At 54.6% G+C, this 18,217-nt stretch overlaps 1 protein-coding gene across 11 annotated transcripts in view; it reads left to right on the top strand.

The window, feature by feature from the left end:
- TRAF2 (TNF receptor associated factor 2) overlaps window positions 1–18,217 on the top strand; it is a 60,834-nt gene that overhangs the window by 19,766 nt on the left and 22,851 nt on the right. For 7 of the 11 annotated variants that reach the window (XM_063636730.1, XM_055270304.2, XM_055270305.2 and 4 more), the window contains 5 exons: window positions 4,145–4,363; window positions 5,121–5,199; window positions 5,929–6,027; window positions 13,832–13,993; window positions 15,539–15,613. In XM_063636730.1, the coding sequence (XP_063492800.1) occupies window positions 4,145–4,363; window positions 5,121–5,199; window positions 5,929–6,027; window positions 13,832–13,993; window positions 15,539–15,613 (634 nt within the window). Of the gene's footprint in view, window positions 1–2,753; window positions 4,032–4,144; window positions 4,364–5,120; window positions 5,200–5,928; window positions 6,028–13,831; window positions 13,994–15,538; window positions 15,614–18,217 lie in introns of those variants that run through there. The other 4 variants (XM_055270310.2, XM_063636725.1, XM_055270303.2 and 1 more) reach the window with 3 other exon arrangements.

Raw genomic sequence — 18,217 nt, 5'->3', positions numbered from 1 at the left:
TTTTTGTATTTTTAGTGGAGATGGAGTTTCACCATGTTGGTCGGGCTGGTCTCAAACTCCTGACCTCGTGATCCTCCTGCCTTGGCCTCCCAAAGTGCTGGGATTACAGGTGTGAGCCACCAAGCCCGGCCTTTTTTTTTTTTTGAAATGGAGTCTTGCTGCATCGCCCAGGCTGGAGTGAAGCGGTGTGATCTCAGCTCACTGCAACCTCTGCTTCCTGGGTTCAAGCAATTCTCCTGCTTCAGCCTCCACAGTAGCTGGGATTACAGGCACACACCACGATGCCCGGCTAATTTTTGTATTTTTAGTAGAGACGGGGTTTCACCATGTTGGCCAGGATGGTCTCGATCTCTTGACCTCATGATCCGCCTGCTTCGGCCTCCCAAAGTGCTGGGATTACAGGCGTGAGCCACCGCGCCCGGCTGGTAGTGGCCCTTTTTCAGGGGTTTACAGGTAAACTTTCCTTCCACTTTTTGAGATCTGGGGACATTACATGGGAGTTGGAGGCAAGTCTCGGAAGGCTGCTGGGACTTATCCTGGGCGCAGGCTTCTTAGGCCCACCTCAGGGTTGCCAAGGGGCAGGTGTGCAGACCCATAGGGACAGCACCGGGGTTCTTCCAAGCAGGGCAAAGGTGTTAAGGGAACAGAGGAGAGCAGGGGGATTGGGGGCATCATGAGGATGGTGGGGGACAAGGCCAGATGGGGCTAAACCCAGTGGCTGGGTTTCCTTCTGAGAGCCCAGGATGTTCCTGGGGAGCCCTCAGTGAGGGGTGCCCTATTGTGGCTATGAAGGAGGAGCAGAGAGCAGGGTCGGGGCCAGAGAAGGGGCTAGTGCTGGCAGCATGGAGGCAGAGCCAGTGGGATTGGCCTGTGATTGGACAAGGAATGGGCTCAGAAAGCATCCTGGATAGCTGGGCATGGAGGTGCACTCACCTGTAGTCCCAGCCACTGGAGAAACTGGCGGGAGGATCGCTTGAGCCCAAGACTTCCAACCTGTAGTGTGCAATGATCACACCTGTGAATAGACAGCATACTCCAGCTAGGGCAACATAGTGAGACCCCTGTTTCTAAAGAAAAATGAAAGCCTCCTGGGTTTGGCTGAGTCCCTGGTGAATGGTGGAGCGGTCCTGAGAGCTGGGAAGACCTCTTTCTGGGACAGCAACCCGGGCAGAGGTGAGAGGAGGACAGAAGGGCCTCAGCAGTGTTCTGGCCTTTTGGGTCCATCCAAGACTTGCTGGTCCTGGGCCTGCTGGGAGAGGTTCAGCCCCTTTCAGGTGAGCAGTCCTTGGACCGGGTGACCCACCCTGCTGTGTCAGGGGCACACAGTGGCACTTCGTTTTCCTCACTGCTGGGGCTGCAGCCTTCCTGCTGCCATTCTGCCTGGTGGGTGGGTCCATGCTGCTTTGAGAAGGCAAGTGACCCAAGGCTTCTGGGACACTCTTTTGGCAACTTGGGCCTTGGAAAGACAGCAGAGCAGGTGTGCAGTGTTAGGACCTGTGGCTGAGCTGACCTAACAGCCTGTCTGGAGGCATCAGTCCGGCTCAAGTAGGACAGCAAGGCCCCCGTCTTGGGGCTGTTGTCCAGGCACAGAGCAGTCAGCATCTACTGTCCTTCCTGGAGAAAAAAGGGAATATGCATTTGTCATTTAAATGTTGGAATGGGCCAGTCACCGTGGCTTCTACCTGGAATCCCAGCACATTGGGAGGGCAAGGTTGGTGGATCACATGAGGCCAGGAATTCAAGACCATCCTGGCCAACATGGTGAAACCCCATCTGAAAAATACAAAAAATTAGCCAGCTGTGGTGGCGTGTACCTGTGGTCCCAGTTACTTGGGAGGCTGAGGCATGAGAATTGCTTGAACCCAGGAGGTGGAGGTTGCAGTGACAGATTGCTCCGCTGCACTCCAGCCTAGGTGACAGAGCGCAAGACTCTGTTTAAGAAAAAAAAAAAGGAATGGTTCTGAGAAGTCATTCCTTAAGTAAATAAAATGCCACCCCAGATTGCCCTCTTGGGAGAGGACTCTGGAGGCCGCCCTCCACCCTTAGGCCAGGGCCTGCTTGTCAATCCCTGCCTCCGTGAGCTGCCTCCTGGGGATCTCAGCCGACACCATGCCCCTGTCCTTCCTCCACCTCTTTCCCAGGTTGCTCTGCCTGGAGTCCACCTTCTAGGAGTGAGCCCCCCCACCCCCACTGGAAATCCCTCTCTAGGTGTCCCCAGTTCCCTGAATCAAGACTGCTTTCCTGCTAGAGAGATGACCCCAATTCCCACCACCTCTTACTGGGCTCTCAGGAGCCGGGACTGGGGACAGAGCATACTTAGAGCTAGCCCTGGCCTTCAGGCTGCTTTTGGAAGGGGGAGCATGGCAGGCGAGCATCAGGTGACACGGGCCCCCATGGGGACCGCGAGAAGGCACTGGAAGCTGTTGGAAAGGAGCAGTAGGTTTCGGGTCCTCATGCCTGGCCCTGGTTCCGGGTGTGAGGCTGTGGAGACGCGTGGATCTGCCTCTTTAATCCGCAGCTTCCTGTTGCTCCTTGGGGAGCTCCATGGTTGCTGTCCGGTTGTGTTTCGAGTCTGTTGTCTTGGGCATCTGTGCCATGGAAGTTCCCTGTACTTGATGGGGTCAGCATGTGTGAACAAACTTCACTTCAGCCAGAAGCTTTGAAGTTTTTGGACTCAAGCTTTACCCAAACCGCTTACAGGGTTGGGGGGAACCAAGTGCCTGTCTCCCCCACTTTTTTTTTTTTTTTTTTTTGAGACGGAGTCTTGCTCTGTCGCCCAGGCTGGAGTGCAGTGGCGCGATCTTGGCTCACTGCAACCTCAGCCTCCTGAGTAGCTGGGACTACAGGCTGCCCACCACCACGCCCGGCTAATTTTTTGTATTTTTAATAGAGACGGGGTTTCACCGTGTTAGCCAGGATGGTCCTGAACTCCTGACCTTATGATCCGCCCACCTCGGCCTCCCAAAGTGCTGGGATTACAGGCGTGAGATTTGTAGTCCGTCAAGAGAGAGACAGACCTCGAGGAAACGCTTGGTGTGCCGGGTGACTGCTTGCTCTCCTTGTCTGCTCACTCTGCCCAGTGAATTGGTCTAGGCATCCTCATTGTTCCCTTCCTCTGTCCTCAGCATCAGCCCAACCCTGACCAGGCCCCTTCCTGAGATTCCCACACAATAGGGGCTCTATGATGGGAAGGGGAGAGAGAAACCCACCTGGGGATGCTCTGTAAGGAGAGCAGAGCCCAGTGGAGTCTCTGCCCGGGATGCTGAGGAAGGAAGAGCTGCAGTTAATCCAAAAGGAAGGGTGGGATGCAGGGATTGGCTGGATGATGCTCAGAGAGGCAGGAAGAGTGGGCACGGCACTGAGTGGCTGAGGCCATCGGTGGTGGCCTTGGTGCTTAGAGAGGCAGAAGGAGAGGGCATGGTGCAGGGTGCTGAGGCCGTCTGTGGCTGCCTTGGTGGGGCTTAGTGAGTTCTAGTGGACAGCAAGGTGCCAGGGCAGGGCTGGCACATGGAGGGCTCTGAAGGCCATGTGCGTCGTCTGAAGTGAGGGGAAACCCGTGGTAGCTAAAGGGAATGCACTAGCCAGCCCCAGGTGTGCCACATTCCTGCTCTGGGGGCTGGTCTGGCGGCATGGCTCTCTCCTGAGTGCCTTTAGGGCCTGAGTGCCGGCAGGCAGGCGTCTCCTGCCCAGTGGGTTTGGTAAGATGTATTTCAGAAGGCATTCACCACTCTAAAACATGCTTATTGCAGGAACCATGGGGGAGACCGAAGGGCCTAGAGCCTTGAGAACCTCTGACTGTTAGTGTTAAGAGGAAGGCAGCCTGTTCCCCTAGCTGGGGAGGGGGTGTGCGTGGCAGGAAGCCCGTGCGTCTGTGCCTCTTTGGAGCGGTGGGTTGGGTCTGTAGACGTCAGCTGTGTGGTCCCCACCCTCACTGAGCCTGAGTTTCCATACTAGTGGCGGGAGATGGGACTAGAGGGTCTCCAAGGCTCCCCGAAGCTCTGCGATTCTGCTTCTCTGAGTCTTGACCGCAGGTCAGTGGGGACCTGGCCCCTCACCATCGCCTGCTGCTTATCACCATGGGTTTGGTTTTCTCTCGAGGACTGTTCTGGAATTGAGGTATAACGTGCTGTGTGTTCTTCCTTAGGGCTTTGTCGTTCGCGGGGGTCACAGCTCTCATGGCTGCAGCTAGCGTGACCCCCCCTGGCTCCCTGGAGTTGCTACAGCCCGGCTTCTCTAAGACCCTCCTGGGGACCAAGCTGGAAGCCAAGTACCTGTGCTCCGCCTGCAGAAACGTCCTCCGCAGGCCCTTCCAGGCGCAGTGTGGCCACCGGTACTGCTCCTTCTGCCTGGCCAGCATCCTCAGGTGCATGGGGCCCGCAGTCTGGGAGGAGGGGGGGGCAGGCTAGGCTGTTTTTAGAGCCACGCTGCCCAGCCTGGTAGCTCCTGGCAGAGCCAGGTCCAGCTTACATGTGCTCCAGTTATCGATACTCCCTGGATTTCGGAGGTTTACCACAAAGAATGTAAAATTAATAATTTTAAAATAGCAATTTGAAATACTATTTTGGATACATGGGGTTAAATATAGTACATCATTACAGTTAATTTCACCTTTTTATTATTTTTAATGTGAGTACTGGAAAGTTTAAAGTGCCGCCTACTGCTCACTTTTTGGCTGCTCTAGGCAGCTAAGACAGCCGCCTTCCTTGCAGCAAGTGGTCTGAGAGGTGCGGCCTCTGCACATCGGCAGCAGCTCAGTCTGTCGGGAGAGCCGGCAACACCTGAGTTACTGCAGCAGGTGTGCACATTGGCAGCAGCTGAGTCTGTCAGGAGAGCCGGCAACACCTGAGTTACTGCAGCAGGTGTCCTTGGGGGTTCAGGCGCGCCTTCCTCACAAACAGGGAGTGATAAAAACATTGTACTGTGAATACTGGGGTTTAAAACATGTCCTGTTAACATTAGCCTGCTGTTGGTTTCGCTAAAGATGAGAAAGTTTAAAGAAACTGTGGTGTGGAGGTAGGTTTTTGAACTGAAGCAAATGGTGTTCATTTATTTTTTGCATTAAGTTTCACAGTGGGGTTTTTTTGTTTGTTTGTTTGTTTTTTGCCTTTTTTCCCCACTAGCTCTGGGCCTCAGAACTGTGCTGCCTGTGTTCACGAGGGCATATATGAAGAAGGCATTTCTATTTTAGAAAGCAGTTCGGTAAGTAAAATGTCTTGAAGCTAAAAATGTTGAACAGAAAATGTCTTAATTTCCTTTAACAACATGGGTGGGGCTGGGCACAGTGGCTCACACCTGTAATCCCAGCACTTTGGGAGGCCCAGGCCGGGGGATTGCTTGAGTCCAGGAGTTTGAGACCAGCCTGGGCAACATAGTGAGACCCTGTCTCTACAAAAAGCAAAAAACTTAGCAGGGGCCAGGCTCAGTGTCTCACACCTGTAATCCCAGCACTTTGCCTGGCCAAAGTGGGTGGATCACCTGAGGTCAGGAGTTTGAGACCAGCCTGGCCCACATGGTGAAACCCCATCTCTACCAGAAATACAAAAAAATTAGCCAGGTGTCCCAGCCACTTAGGAGACTGAAGTGGGAGGATTGCTTGAGCCTGGGAGGCGGAGGTTGCAGTGAGCCAAGATCATGCCACTGCACTCCAACCTGGGTTACAAAGTGAGACCCCCTCCTTTGAAAAAAAAAAAAAAAAAGGGCAGCCAGAAGTTGTCCCATAGCAGACTCCAGCAGTTCGGGATCTGGAAACTTTGGCATCAAGGTGAGTCCAAAAATAAAAAGGAATCAGAAAGTCATCCTCTGCTCCTGGAGTGGCCTGGAAAGGCGACGTGATGCAGTGCTGGTTGGTTTGGATGCGTGGTCTGTGTTCCTCGGTTGCAGCAGGGAGGCTGGGAGGAGGTTTAACCCAAGGGATGTTCCTCTCCCCAGGCCTTCCCAGATAATGCTGCCCGCAGGGAGGTGGAGAGCCTGCCGGCCGTCTGTCCCAGTGATGGGTGCACCTGGAAGGGGACCCTGAAAGAATACGAGGTAAAGATGCCTGCGTGTGGCATGGTGACAGAAGCCCATGCTCCCCAAGCAGTTATGACCTTGTCCTGCACGTTCCTCTCACTGGGGCTGAAGCCTGTCTGGTGTCTGTGGAGGAAGAGACGGAGCTGCTCGTTAGAGTATGTCCATTTAGAAACACAAGTAGTGCAGAGCACAGACCTGCACCATGGAGCTTGGGCTGTGTGACCTCGGGTGAGGTACTTACCCTCTCTGTGCCTCAGGTTTCTTGTCTGTCCATGGGGGTGCAGGATCCCACCATCGTGGGGTGGCTGTGAGGGTTGGAGGTGCCTGTGTGAGCCCTGGGAATGCCATGGTTATCTAAGCAGTAGCATTTCCTGGGAATGAAGGGAAGATCACCGCAGGACCTGCAGCTTTCAAGTTTGGTGGGGGGTTTTGTTGTGTCTCTTGTATCCACAAAGGATTTCTTATTTTGAATTGTGTTGACACTGGAAATTGCAGAAATAACGGACACCCTTGTCCTGTGGTCACAGCAACATAGGCAGTGGCCCGCACTTCACTTGGCCGTGGTTTGTCCCTGTGTGCTTTGCGAGCTGTGTGCTGGGTGAGCTGTGTGCTGGGTGAGGTGGGCTTGCCTTCCTGCACTGGCGCATTGGGGATTTTAGTGTGATTCTCACGTCACCTTTTAGGCATTTGGAAACCACCTGTAGTGTAGAGGCCAGGAGGTGCCGAGAGAGCTAGTCGAGGCCACTACGGCTTGCCAAGTTATGCAGTCTTCTTCTTGTCGTAATGAATGCCCTTTAAGAGGTTTCTCTCTGGGATCCTTGTACAGGATTCCTGGAGTAACACTGTCCACAGAGCCGAAAGGTAGAGGCAGCCCAGTGTCCACGGATGAATGGATAAACACAGGAAGTGTGATCTGTGCACACAGTGGGATATGATTCAGCCTTAAAAAGGAAAGAGATTCGGACACACACTCCCCAGGGATGAACTCTGAGAACAGTGTGCTGAGTGACCTGAGCCAGTTACCAAAGGACAGATCCTCTGTGATTCCACTTAGGGGACACCCTAGAGTCATCAAATCCATAGGCACAGGAAGTAGAATGGAGGGGGCAGGGGTCATTGTTCGGTGAGTACTGAGTCATAGATTGGAATCTCAAAGTGAGGCAGTACCTTGATGCCATCCAGTCCAGCCCCAGGTTGGTGAGGCTGTGAGGGCTGTTTGCTCGGAACCCTGGCTTTCTGCACTCAGGGGAGCTTCCTGCCCAGGCTGGGGCTGGGATCTCCTGCTCAGCCGGACCCTGGGGTGTTGCCGGCTGAGTTGGAATTGGACCTGCATTACTGTGGGTTTCTCCTCTCCCACTCCCTGCCCTGTGAGCCTGGCCACGCCTCCCTTGATCCTCTCCCACTCCCTGCCCTGTGAGCCTGGCCACGCCTCCCTCTGCTGGCTTGGTTGGAATTGGACCCGCATTACTGTGGGTTTCTGCTCTCCCACTCCCCGCCCTGTGAGCCTGGCCACGCCTCCCTCGATCCTCTCCCACTCCCCGCCCTGTGAGCCTGGCCACACCTCCCTCCATCTTTTGACAGACTCTGCTTTGTGGTCTTTGGGCTCCAAGTTTCGTTTTTTCAGAAGAACCGCCCCAGCTGTATCTGGGGTGAACAAGATGTGCTTTCCTCCCTAGGACGGAGATTGCGTCCTGAACATGGAGCGGTAGCTCCAGGGCACTGCCCTGGAGTGAGACTCCTACCTCTGTGGGCAGAGATGCCAGACCGCCCCCAGCCATGACGTGCGATGCAAAGTTTTCTAGGATCCTGTGTGGCTCTTCTGCACAAACGGCTGTGGTATATGGCATCATACACCCCACTCCCTGCTCCTCTAAAGAGACGCAGCTTGGTCATTGCCCAGTGCTGTCTGCAAGGGAGATGGCTCCCTGGGGAGGTGGCCCAGGGTCAGGGTCTCCCTGGGAGGGTCAGGGTACCAGCTGGCTGCAGGGAGTAGGGGTGCTATGCGCCACACCACCCTTTGAGAGGACTGAGAGGTTCCTGGGGGACAGGTGGAATAATAGTTCCCAGCTCTGCACTGGACCCTGAGTCCTCTGGGGTCTCTGCCACCTCCAGGCTCATGGGATGCAACATTGACAATTATGAGGGCCTCTGGCTGAGGGCCAGGGACTATAGCCAGCCCCTGGGCTGGGGCACCACGCGGTCCTGCAGGCACGCAGGGTGGAAAGTCCCTGGCTGCACCTTTGAGGGCTCTGGAAAGTCCCTGAGAGGAGCCGGGTTTGGTCATGTGGGAGGGGCGGGCACTGCTCTGGAATAGCTTGGCTGTGGCCTTTGATTTTATTGATAAAACCTCTTACTGGCTGTAAATGTCACACATGGGGATGGAAATCAACCCCTCTCTGTACAGTTGGGAGCCAGCTCTGCAGGCGCAGCTCTGCCCCTCGGAGCCACCTCCCTTTGCTCTCCGGTTGCTCGGAGTGTGCTTCTAGTTGGGGTCTTACTGTGAACACAGTACTGAGGCTAAGGCTGCTTTTCCTCCTTGATGGTCGGAACTTTATTGGAAAAGGGGAAAATTCTGCTTAGCTTTTGAATATGTTTGTCCTTTGCAATGATGCCTTTCTAGGAACTGAATGATTTTATGTATTTATTTTTATTTTTTTTGAGGCAGGGTCTCGCTCTCTTGTCCAGGCTAGAGTGCAGTGGCGCAACCTCGGCTCACTGCAACCTCCACCTCCCAGGTTCAAGCGATTTTTCTGCCTCAGCTTACAGGCGCCTGCCACCACACCCAGCTAATTTTTTGTATTTCTAGTAGAGATGGGGTTTTACCATGTTGGCCAGGCTGGTCTTGAACTCCTGACCTCAAGTGATCCATCCACCTTGGCCTCCCAGAGTGCTGAGATTCCTGGCATAAGCCACTGCACCTGGCCAAATCGAATGATTTTAAAACTTTAGGTAAATGTTGATGGAGTGCTTGCCGAGTGCTAATAGCAGAGCTGAATTCCCCAGCGGGCCCCTGGAGCTACTCATTCTGGCAGCTGGGTGCGAGGGTGCGTGGAGACTTTCCAGAGAGGACACAGGCTGGCTGCACAAGCAGCGGAAGGGCCAGGAAAAGCCAAGTATGCTCGGCCTCATGGACATTCTAGTGACATTCAGAGGGATGACGACTGTATTTGCGTCAAATGTTTAGTTTGAATTCTGGCTGAATAAATATTGATTTTTTTGAACTGTGTCCACTGTGGGTGGGGAGAAGACTGAGACAGATGGTGCTGGTGTAGATGTATCTGCTGCAGGACAACCCTGGTCCCACTGGGGATGTCAAGTACCGAGTGCCAAGAGAAAGTTTTTTTTTGTTTTTTTTTTGTTTGTTTGTTTGTTTTTTTGTTTTTGAGACAGAGTCTCACTCTGTCGTCCACGCTGGAGTGCAGTGGTGCGATCTCGGCTCACTGCAAGCTCCACCTCCCAGGTTCACGCCATTTTCCTGCCTCAGCCTCCTGAGTAGCTGGGACTACAGGCGCCCCCTACCATGCCCGGCTAATTTTTTTGTATTTTTAGTAGAGACAGGGTTTCACCATGTTAGCCAAGATGGTCTCAATCTCCTGACCTTGTGATCCGCCCGCCTCGGCCTCCCAAAGTGCTGGGATTACAGGCGTCAGCCACCGCGCCTGGCCAAGAAAGGTTTTATTTTTGACATTTCGAGCATGCAGTGCATCTGCCCCACAGACCTACATGCTGCCCCACAGCACCTGCACGCTGCCCCACAGCATCAGCCAGCCTTCGCCAGCCTGCTTTCAGCCCTTCAACCCCCCACACATATTTTTTTCTTTTCTGGCTTATTTTAAAGCAAATGAAGATACCATATCATTTCACCTATGAGCATATTATTATTATTATTATTATTGTTTTTATTTTTAGAAATAAAGTCTTGCTCTGTTGCCCAGGCTAGCATGTAGTGGTGGGATCATAGCTCACTGCAGCCTCAAACTCCTGGGCTCAAGTGATCCTCCCACCTTGGCCTCCTAAAGTGCTGGGATTACAGGTGGGAACCCACTGTGCCCGTCCATTTTATTATGTTTTAAAGAACAGTTTTTTTGTTTTTATTTTTTATTAATTTTTTTGAGACAGAGTCTCGCTCTGTGGCCCAGGCTGGAGTGCAGTGGCGCGATCTCGGCTGACTGCAAGCTCCACCTCCCAGGTTCATGCCATTCTTCTGCCTCAGCCTCCCGAGTAGCTGGGACTACAGGCGCCTGCCACCACACCTGGCTAATTTTTTTTTGTATTTTTAGTAAAGACGGGGTTTCACTGTGTTAGCCAGGATGGTCTCGATCTCCTGACCTCATGATCTGCCCGCCTCAGCCTCCCAGAGTGCTTGGATTACAAGGTGTGAGCCACCGCACCCGGCCTAAAGAACAGTCTTTTAATTAAATCTAAGAACATTGACTATTTGTGCTTTCGTTTTTATGTTTCATAAGCTAGAATAGTTGCTTCATAAAAGCCATAATAGTTGCTGAGGCTCCTCTTTGATTCAGCTTGATGGTGGCTTGTTACACACTAGTGTGGCCGAGGGCTGGGTCCCGTCCCGTCAGTGGGTAGCAGAGTGCAAGTCGCTGTCCCGTTCAGGGCGTTGGTTCCTTTAGCAGGCTCAGCTTGGGCCAGTGCCGCTGGAGGTCTTGGAGGGCTGGGCCCATGTGCCCCAGGGCACCTCTAAGGAGTAGTTGCTGTGCCTATGTGAAGGTTTGGGAGGAACACTCCCCGGGGAGGTTGAATGGAAGCCAGCCCAAGTGCCTGTGCTGTCCAGAGCAGGGTCTGCCCTCTCGGGGGAAGTAGCATTAACCTTTCCTGAGTCACTTGGGGCTCCTGAGCTGTAGCCAGCTTTCCATGGAGCTGCTTACCCCCACTCTCCACCCCATGAAGGGCCCTGCATCCAGGTCCTCTGCTGCCTTGACCTCTCAGGAACCTTCCTCTCAGCACGTTGTCCTCCTCTCTCCGGGTTGTGCTCATCGGTACAGAATATGCTCTAGTCTCTCCTGTCTCAAAACTTAGTGTTGTGCTCAGTGAGCTAAGCCAGGCCCAAGAAGATAAATACTGCATGAATTCACTGACAGAGTCCCCGGAGTGGTCAAATTGAGAGCCAGTGGATGGTGCTGGGGGCTGGAGGAGGGGAATGGGGAGTTAGGGTTTAACAGGAACAGGGTTTCAGGTTTCTGCAATGGAAACCTGCCTCAGCCTCCTGAGTAGCTGGGACTACAGGTGGAGGTAGATGGTGGTGATAGTTACATAACATCAGTGAAATGTACTTAATACCACAGACTGTGCACTTAAAAATGGCTAAGATGATACATTTTATGTTTATCATGATTCAAGAAACTTAGCGTATTTTCAACTCCGTGTTCCTTTGACTTCCATTCCCTTTCTCTGTTGCCAGTCACAGCAGACTTCTCCCAAAAGACGTGTTTAACTCTGGCCAGGCACAGGGACTCATGCCTGTAATCCCAGTACTTTGGGAGGCTTAGGTGGGCAGATTGCTTGAGCTCAGGAGTTCAAGACCAGCCTGGGCAAGATGGTTCTACTGCTGGGCACAGTGGCACACACCTGTAATCCCAGCACTTTGGGAGGCCAATGCAGGTGGATCAGGAGGTCAGGAGATCAAGACCATCCTGGCTAACACGGTGAAACCCTGTGTCTACTAAAAATACAAAAAAATTAGCCAGGTGTGGTGGCGGGCGCCTGTAGTCCCAGCTACTTGGGAGGCTGAGGCAGGAGAATGGCATGAACCCAGGAGGTGGAGGTTGCAGTGAGCCGAGATCGCGCCATTGCACTCCAGCCTGGGCGACAGATCAGGATTCCATCAAAAAAAAAACACACAAGATGGCTCTACCAAAAATACAAGAAATTTAGCTGGGTGTGGTGGTGCATGCCTATATGCCTGTAGTCCCAGCTATGTGGGCGCTGAGGTCGAGGCTGCAGTGACCTATATTCTCACCCCTGCACTCCAGCCTAGGTAACTGTATCAGTCCATTTTCATACTACTATGAAGAATACCCGAGACTGGGTAGTTTATAAAGAAAAAGAGGTTGAATGGACTCATAGTTCCACATGCCTGGGGAGGCCTCACAGTCATGGAAGAAGGCAAAGGAGGAGAAAGGCACGTCTCACATGGCGGCAGGCAAGAGAGCGTGTGCAGGGGAACTGCCCTTTATCAAACCATCAGATCCCATGAGACTTACTCACTATCATGAGAACAGCACGGGAAAAACCCACCCCATGATTCAGTGACCTCTCATTGGGCCCCTCCCACAACACATGGGGATTATGAGAGCTGCAATTCAAGATGAGATTTGGGTGGGGACACAGTCAAACCATATCAGTGACAAAGTGAGACCCTGTTTCAAAAAAACAAAAAGCCTTGTTTAGTTTTATTTCTGCACCTCACTGGCCCCTTATGGAGGCAGGTGGGACCTCCTGTGGCTTGGGCCAGAGGCCTGAGAGTCCTTCTTGACTTCTCTGTGTCCCTGTAAGCAGCACATTCAGTCTGCCAGCAGGTCCACGTGGCTCCCCAGACACATCCTGAATCTGGCCCTCTCTCCCGTTCCACTAGCACCTTTGTAGTGCCTGCCACCCCGTTCTTCCTCCTGTGGCTTCCCAACCTTAGAGTCTGAGAAGCACAGCTGCCAGGAAGTCCTGGAAGGGTTCAGCCACATCCTGTCACCTTGCTGTCCCGACCCCTCACATTCGGGCAGAGCGCTCGAGACGGTCCGGGAAGCCCTGCCTGGGGCAGCAGTGGGCGGGAGAGGTGGCTGGGTTCTGCATCCTACATTCTTGATTCTTCCTGGCCTGGGTGTGGCAAGGAGCTAGCACCGCCTTCTTTCCCTCTGTGTCCTTTTCCCTTGCCACCCTGGCCATCTGTGGATGTCCAGTCCTCTGCCTCGCCTGAGGCTTGGCCTGCAGCACCGGCTCCTGCCTCCCTAGACTGCATCTCTTGGCACCTTCCCTGGCCCTGCCTCCACTGCCTGCCTTCCCTGGTGTTCTGGCACCGGTGGTCACTCTACCAGGTTGTCAGCTACCGGAGGGCAGGGCCTCTGCCCAGCTCTTGGGTGGCTCAGTGTGTGGGAACATGTGGGCTCCTGAGTGACCTTCCTGTGTGTCACTGGCCCTCGCCTGTCTTCCTCGCAGCTTAGGCCCTTTCCAATGCATGTGCTGTGCAGCTAGAACCAGCCTGCCCCAGGCCCAGCTCCTTGCACCTTGGCCTGGTGGGCTTGTGCCTCAGGCCTTTGCTGGCTTCCTGGTGCTGGAGGCAGAGGCCAGCCGCCCTCATGCTATCTCCCGTGCGTGTTCCCTGCCTCTTCACAACTCCCACCTGCAATGAAGATGGGGCCGGGACTGGCAAGACTCAGCCTGGACCACGTTGTGCTTGGTCATCAGAGCAAGAGCATGGCCTGCTTTCTCGGTTAGGAGCTGGTGTGTGTGGCAGGGACCTGCTGGTGCAGAGCAGGGACTGTGCACTTGGCTGTTTCAGGGGGCAGATCAGGGAGCCTGGTGGTGGCAAGGCACCCACACAGAGACCCTCATGGCAGAGCATCCCCTCAGCTCAGTGTGCGGTGAAGAGAGTGGAGACGAGGGCACACCAATCTCCTCCTGCCCTCCCACCTGTGGGAGCCCGGAGAGCTACCTGCAGAGGGTGGCCCCGCGGACAGGCGGGGAGGATGGCACCCAGGACCAGCATGCGGACACCAAGCCAGTGCTACATCGCCTGGTGTCCCCAGGTGAAGCTGTGGCTGCCCAAATGTCCCACGCAAGTTCTACTGACGCTTCCTCCTTTTGTTGCCAGAGCTGCCACGAAGGCCGCTGCCCACTCATGCTGACCGAATGTCCTGCATGCAAAGGCCTGGTCCGCCTTGGTGAAAAGGAGCGCCACCTGGAGCACGAGTGCCCGGAGAGAAGCCTGAGCTGCCGGCATTGCCGGGCGCCCTGCTGCGGAGCGGACGTGAAGGTGCGTCGGGTGGAGCAGCAGCCGGTGTGGCTGCAGCCCTGCGGGGCTGAGCCGGGGAGCTCCGTGCTGGCCACTGGGGCCTTGTTGGCCCCTTTGCACTCGTTCCACCGCCTTGGCCCTTTCCTTGGAGACACGTGGGTGGATGTTTCTTGGCAGAACTGGGAATGGGCGTAAAGTTAATGCCGAGGCCTTTCAAATGCATTTTTGTAAGCCGGGCACGGTGGCTCATGCCTGTAATCCCAGTGCTTTGGGAGGCTGAGGCGGGCAGATCACGAGATCAGGAGTTTGAGACCAGCCTGGCTAACACGGCAAAACCCCGTCTCTACTAAAAATACAAAAACAAAATTTGCCGGGTGTGGTGGCAGGCGGCTGCAGTCTCAGCTACTCAGGAGGCTGAGGTAGGAGAATGGCATGAACCCAGGAGGCGGAGCTTGCAGTGAGCTGAGATTGCGCCACTGCACTCCAGGCTGGGCAACAGAGTGAGACTCTGTCTCAAAAAAAAAAAAAAAAATTAGCCAGGCATGGTGGCGCGTGCCTGTAATTCCAGCTACTCGGGAGGCTGAGGCAGGAGAATTACTTGAACCCAGGAGGCAGAGGTTGCAGTGAGCCAAGACTGCACCACTGCACACTAGTCTGGGCAGCAGAACAAGACTCCGTCTCAAAAAAAAAAAAAAGCATTTTTGTCTTAGAAAAGTCTAAACGCATCAGGTAGAGAGTGCAGTGGTAGGTTTGCATCTCTCCTTGCCAGGCCTGGGCTTTGCCCCCAAGACAGTTGCTCAAGTCTGACTTCATTTTACCCGAAGCGTTGGTGAGAACGCACTTCTGCGGTGCACAGAGCTACAGTCGCTAGCGCCATGTCTGAGATGTAGCTGTGACTGTTCACACAGCCTGCAGCCTGTGTCTGCGTCCCTATTGTCTGTCTTTGCCTTGGTGTATCTGAATCACGATCCACACAGGGTTCCTGCCTTTGGTGGAAACGTCTCTGGGTCTCTCTCTGCCTCTGGGGCCCATTGGCATCTTTTTTCCTGGGCTCTTGTCCTTCAGGAGTGCCACTTCGCTGACCCGTCCCCACTTCCCTGTTAACTGTCAGATGGACGGGCCTGACCAGAGCACATCTGGGGCGCCAAACCCTCCGCAGCAGCATATCAGGGTCTGTCTTGGAGATGTCTCGCACGCGGCCAGCCCTGCCCATCTGCCAGACCCTCCCACCGGCCTCCCCTCCTGGTGGGAGCAGCATTTCCCCATCTTCACCGGGGCTGTTGTTTCACGTGGCTTCCAGATCTCCTCTGGTGGCTTGGGTCTCCCTCGCATTGCCCTGGAGCTGGCAGAACAAACAAAGCGTTAAGATCTCTGAGGCTCCTGGGTGGTACTGGCAGGATCCTGCCTGGGAGGAACACCGTCCTGTGAGGCTCGAGGGTGACCACGTGCTCCTGCGTCCCCTCGGCGCTGCCCAGCCCGAGCACTCTGTGCCGCCCTCCACCCCTACTTGCCACCCGTGCCTGGCATTGGCGTCCACCCTCATGCTCCTGATCGCTTCTTTTGAAGGCGCACCACGAGGTCTGCCCCAAGTTCCCCTTGACTTGTGACGGCTGCGGCAAGAAGAAGATCCCCCGGGAGAAGGTGAGTGTCCTTCACTTCCTTGGAGGACCGCAGGGCGGGGCCCGTGTGTTGGACGTGAGGGTCCCAGGGGTGGGGGTGGGGCAGGTCATGACCCTTGTGCCCAAAGGAACAGCAGTGCAAAGCCCCCGTAGCGTCGGGTCACGGATGCGTTCAGGGTGGCGGCCGCTCTCCTGAGTAGGCCGGGGGCCAGGTGGCCGAGTCCCAAGCCCTCTTCCCCATTGTCTAATGTCCACAGCTGCTTTTCAGCATGTCACTTCCCAGTTATCCTGAAAATGAAACATTAAAGTTCTCATCGCCCTCCATGTGCTGCTTATGAGAAATGTTGGTACTGACTTTGAAGCTGAGTGTTTGCAGCAAGCGGCCAGGGTGGAGACTGGGCGCCCTAGTCTGGTCTGCCGCCACAGCCGTGAAACGTTGGTGCCTCACCTGGCAGAACTTCGTCCCTGGCGTCCTTAACTTCTTTCAGGAAAATGGCTTCTCGCCCAGTTGAGAGTTAACTGCTGCAGATGACACCTTTAGGAAAGGAAGCTGGGAAATAATATGCATGGAGACATTTTCCCAAACTGTCTCCCTTGTTGGAGGTGAGGGGTGCTCGTCCAGAGAGGCTGAAGCTCTGGAATGGGAGGTGGCACCTGCTCCGTGTGTCAGAGGTCAGATGTGGAGGCCTTGCAGGTGGCAGTCCCCATCTGGGCAGCTACAGAAGGGGTCAGGCTGGCCGGGCCTGCCCGTAAGCTCAGCCTGACAGGTGTGTGCCTGTCTTTCTGGTTTGCTTCTGTTTAAATATGGGTCACAGCCCAAGTCCTGAAATGGGTGGGGCTGGGGGACGGGACAGGGCTGTCTCCTCACCTCTTTCCACTTGTCTGTTAAATGTCCCGCGCTGTGAGCTTGGCCGAGTGCTGTCGGAAAGCGTCCTTTCCCTTCACCTGGAGACTGAAGCTCACGCTAGAAGCTTGATGGGGGGTTCGTCTTGTTGGAGCGCCATAGAGGTTGTGGCTGCTGCCACGCCCCCTTCAGAGGCCAGGATGCCTGCCTGGGGCCCATGTCTGCGAGGCTGTGTCCCCTGCTGGTGGGGCCTGGAGGTGCCCCCGAGAGGTGCCCTCTGCGTGTGCCCCAGTCTGCGTCAGCCCTCGTCTGTCCTGAGGGGGTTGTACAGAGGAGTTCGGAGGTGATTCTTTCCTTGAGACTTGGTTTCCAGAGTGAAAGACGAAGACGGGCGCCCAGGCAGTGCAGTGGTATCTGGTGGGCTTTGTCCCCACCCATCACTGTGAACACGGGGCTTTCTCTGTGCATCTGTGCATGGTGCATTTTCATCCATTCCCTCTTTTTTTTTTGAGATGGAGTTTCGCTCTTGTTGCCCAGGCTGGAGTGCAATGGCGTGATCTCGGCTCACTGCAACCTCTGCCTCCTGGGTTCAAGCCATTCTCCTGCCTCAGCTTCCCAAGTAGCTGGGATTGCAGGTATACGCCACCACACCCAGCTAATTTTGTATTTTCAGTAGAGATGGGGTTTCTCCACGTCGGTCAGGCTGGTTCTCGAACTCCCAACTTTAGGTGATCCACCTGCCTCAGCCTCCCAAAGTGCTGGGATTATAGGCGTGAGCCACCGCGCCAGCCCATTGCGTCTTTATTTTGATGTTCACAGGGCCTCATCTTCAGACTGAGGGGCCTTTCATGCTCTCCCAGAATGAATCTCTTGGGCCCCGCCTACTTCCTCAGGGCAGTCCTGTCCAGGCGTGGAGCTCCGGCCCTTCAGTGCGGGCCGGCATATAGGGGCTCCGTCTATGTGCAGGGTTTCCTGGGGCTGTCTGTGCCTCCAGACCTGTTCCAGAGGAAAATGCTGAGAGTGTCTATGTGCAGGGTTTCCTGGGGCTGTCTGTGCCCCCAGACCTGTTCCAGAGGAAAATGCTGAGAGTGTGCTCAGGTGTTTCTGATGTGTGTGGCGTGCTCGGAATTTTCTCTTATCTCTTTTTCTTTTCTTTTTTTTTTTTTTTTTTTTTGAGACGGGGTCTCACTCTGTCACCCCAGGCTGGAGTACAGTGGTGAGATCTCGGTTCACTGCAAGCTCCGCCTCCCGGGTTCACGCCATTCTCCTACCTCAGCCTCCTGAGTAGCTGGGACTACAGGCGCCCGCCATCACACCCGGGTAATTTTGTTTTTGTATTTTTAGTAGAGACGGGGTTTCACCGTGTTGGCCAGGATGGTCTCGATCTCCTGACCTCGTGATCCGCCTGCCTCAGCTCCCAAAGTGCTGGGATTACAGGCATGAGCCACTGTGTCTGGCCCTTTTTTTTTTTTTTTTTTTTTTTTTTTTGAGAAAGAGTCTTGCTCTGTCGCCAGGCTGGAAGTGCTGCGGTGGCGCAATCTCAGCTCATTGCAACCTCCTTCTCCTGGGTTCAAACAATTCTCTGCCTCAGCCTCCTGAGTATCTGGGATTACCAGCACCTGCCACTACGCCTAGCTAATTTTTGTATTTTTAGTAGAGACAGGGTTTCACCATCTTGGCCAGGCTGGTCTTGAACTCCTGACCTCGTGATCCACTCATCTTGGCTTCCCAAAGTGCTGGGATTACAGGCGTGAGCCACTGTGCCTGGCCTCCCTTATCTTT

Source organism: Symphalangus syndactylus, chromosome 3 (assembly GCF_028878055.3).
Source record: "Symphalangus syndactylus isolate Jambi chromosome 3, NHGRI_mSymSyn1-v2.1_pri, whole genome shotgun sequence".
In the NCBI taxonomy this organism is placed as follows: Eukaryota; Metazoa; Chordata; class Mammalia; order Primates; family Hylobatidae; genus Symphalangus; species Symphalangus syndactylus.
The sequence above is the reverse complement of the archived record's forward strand: the minus strand, read 5'-3'. Positions and strand labels throughout refer to the sequence as shown.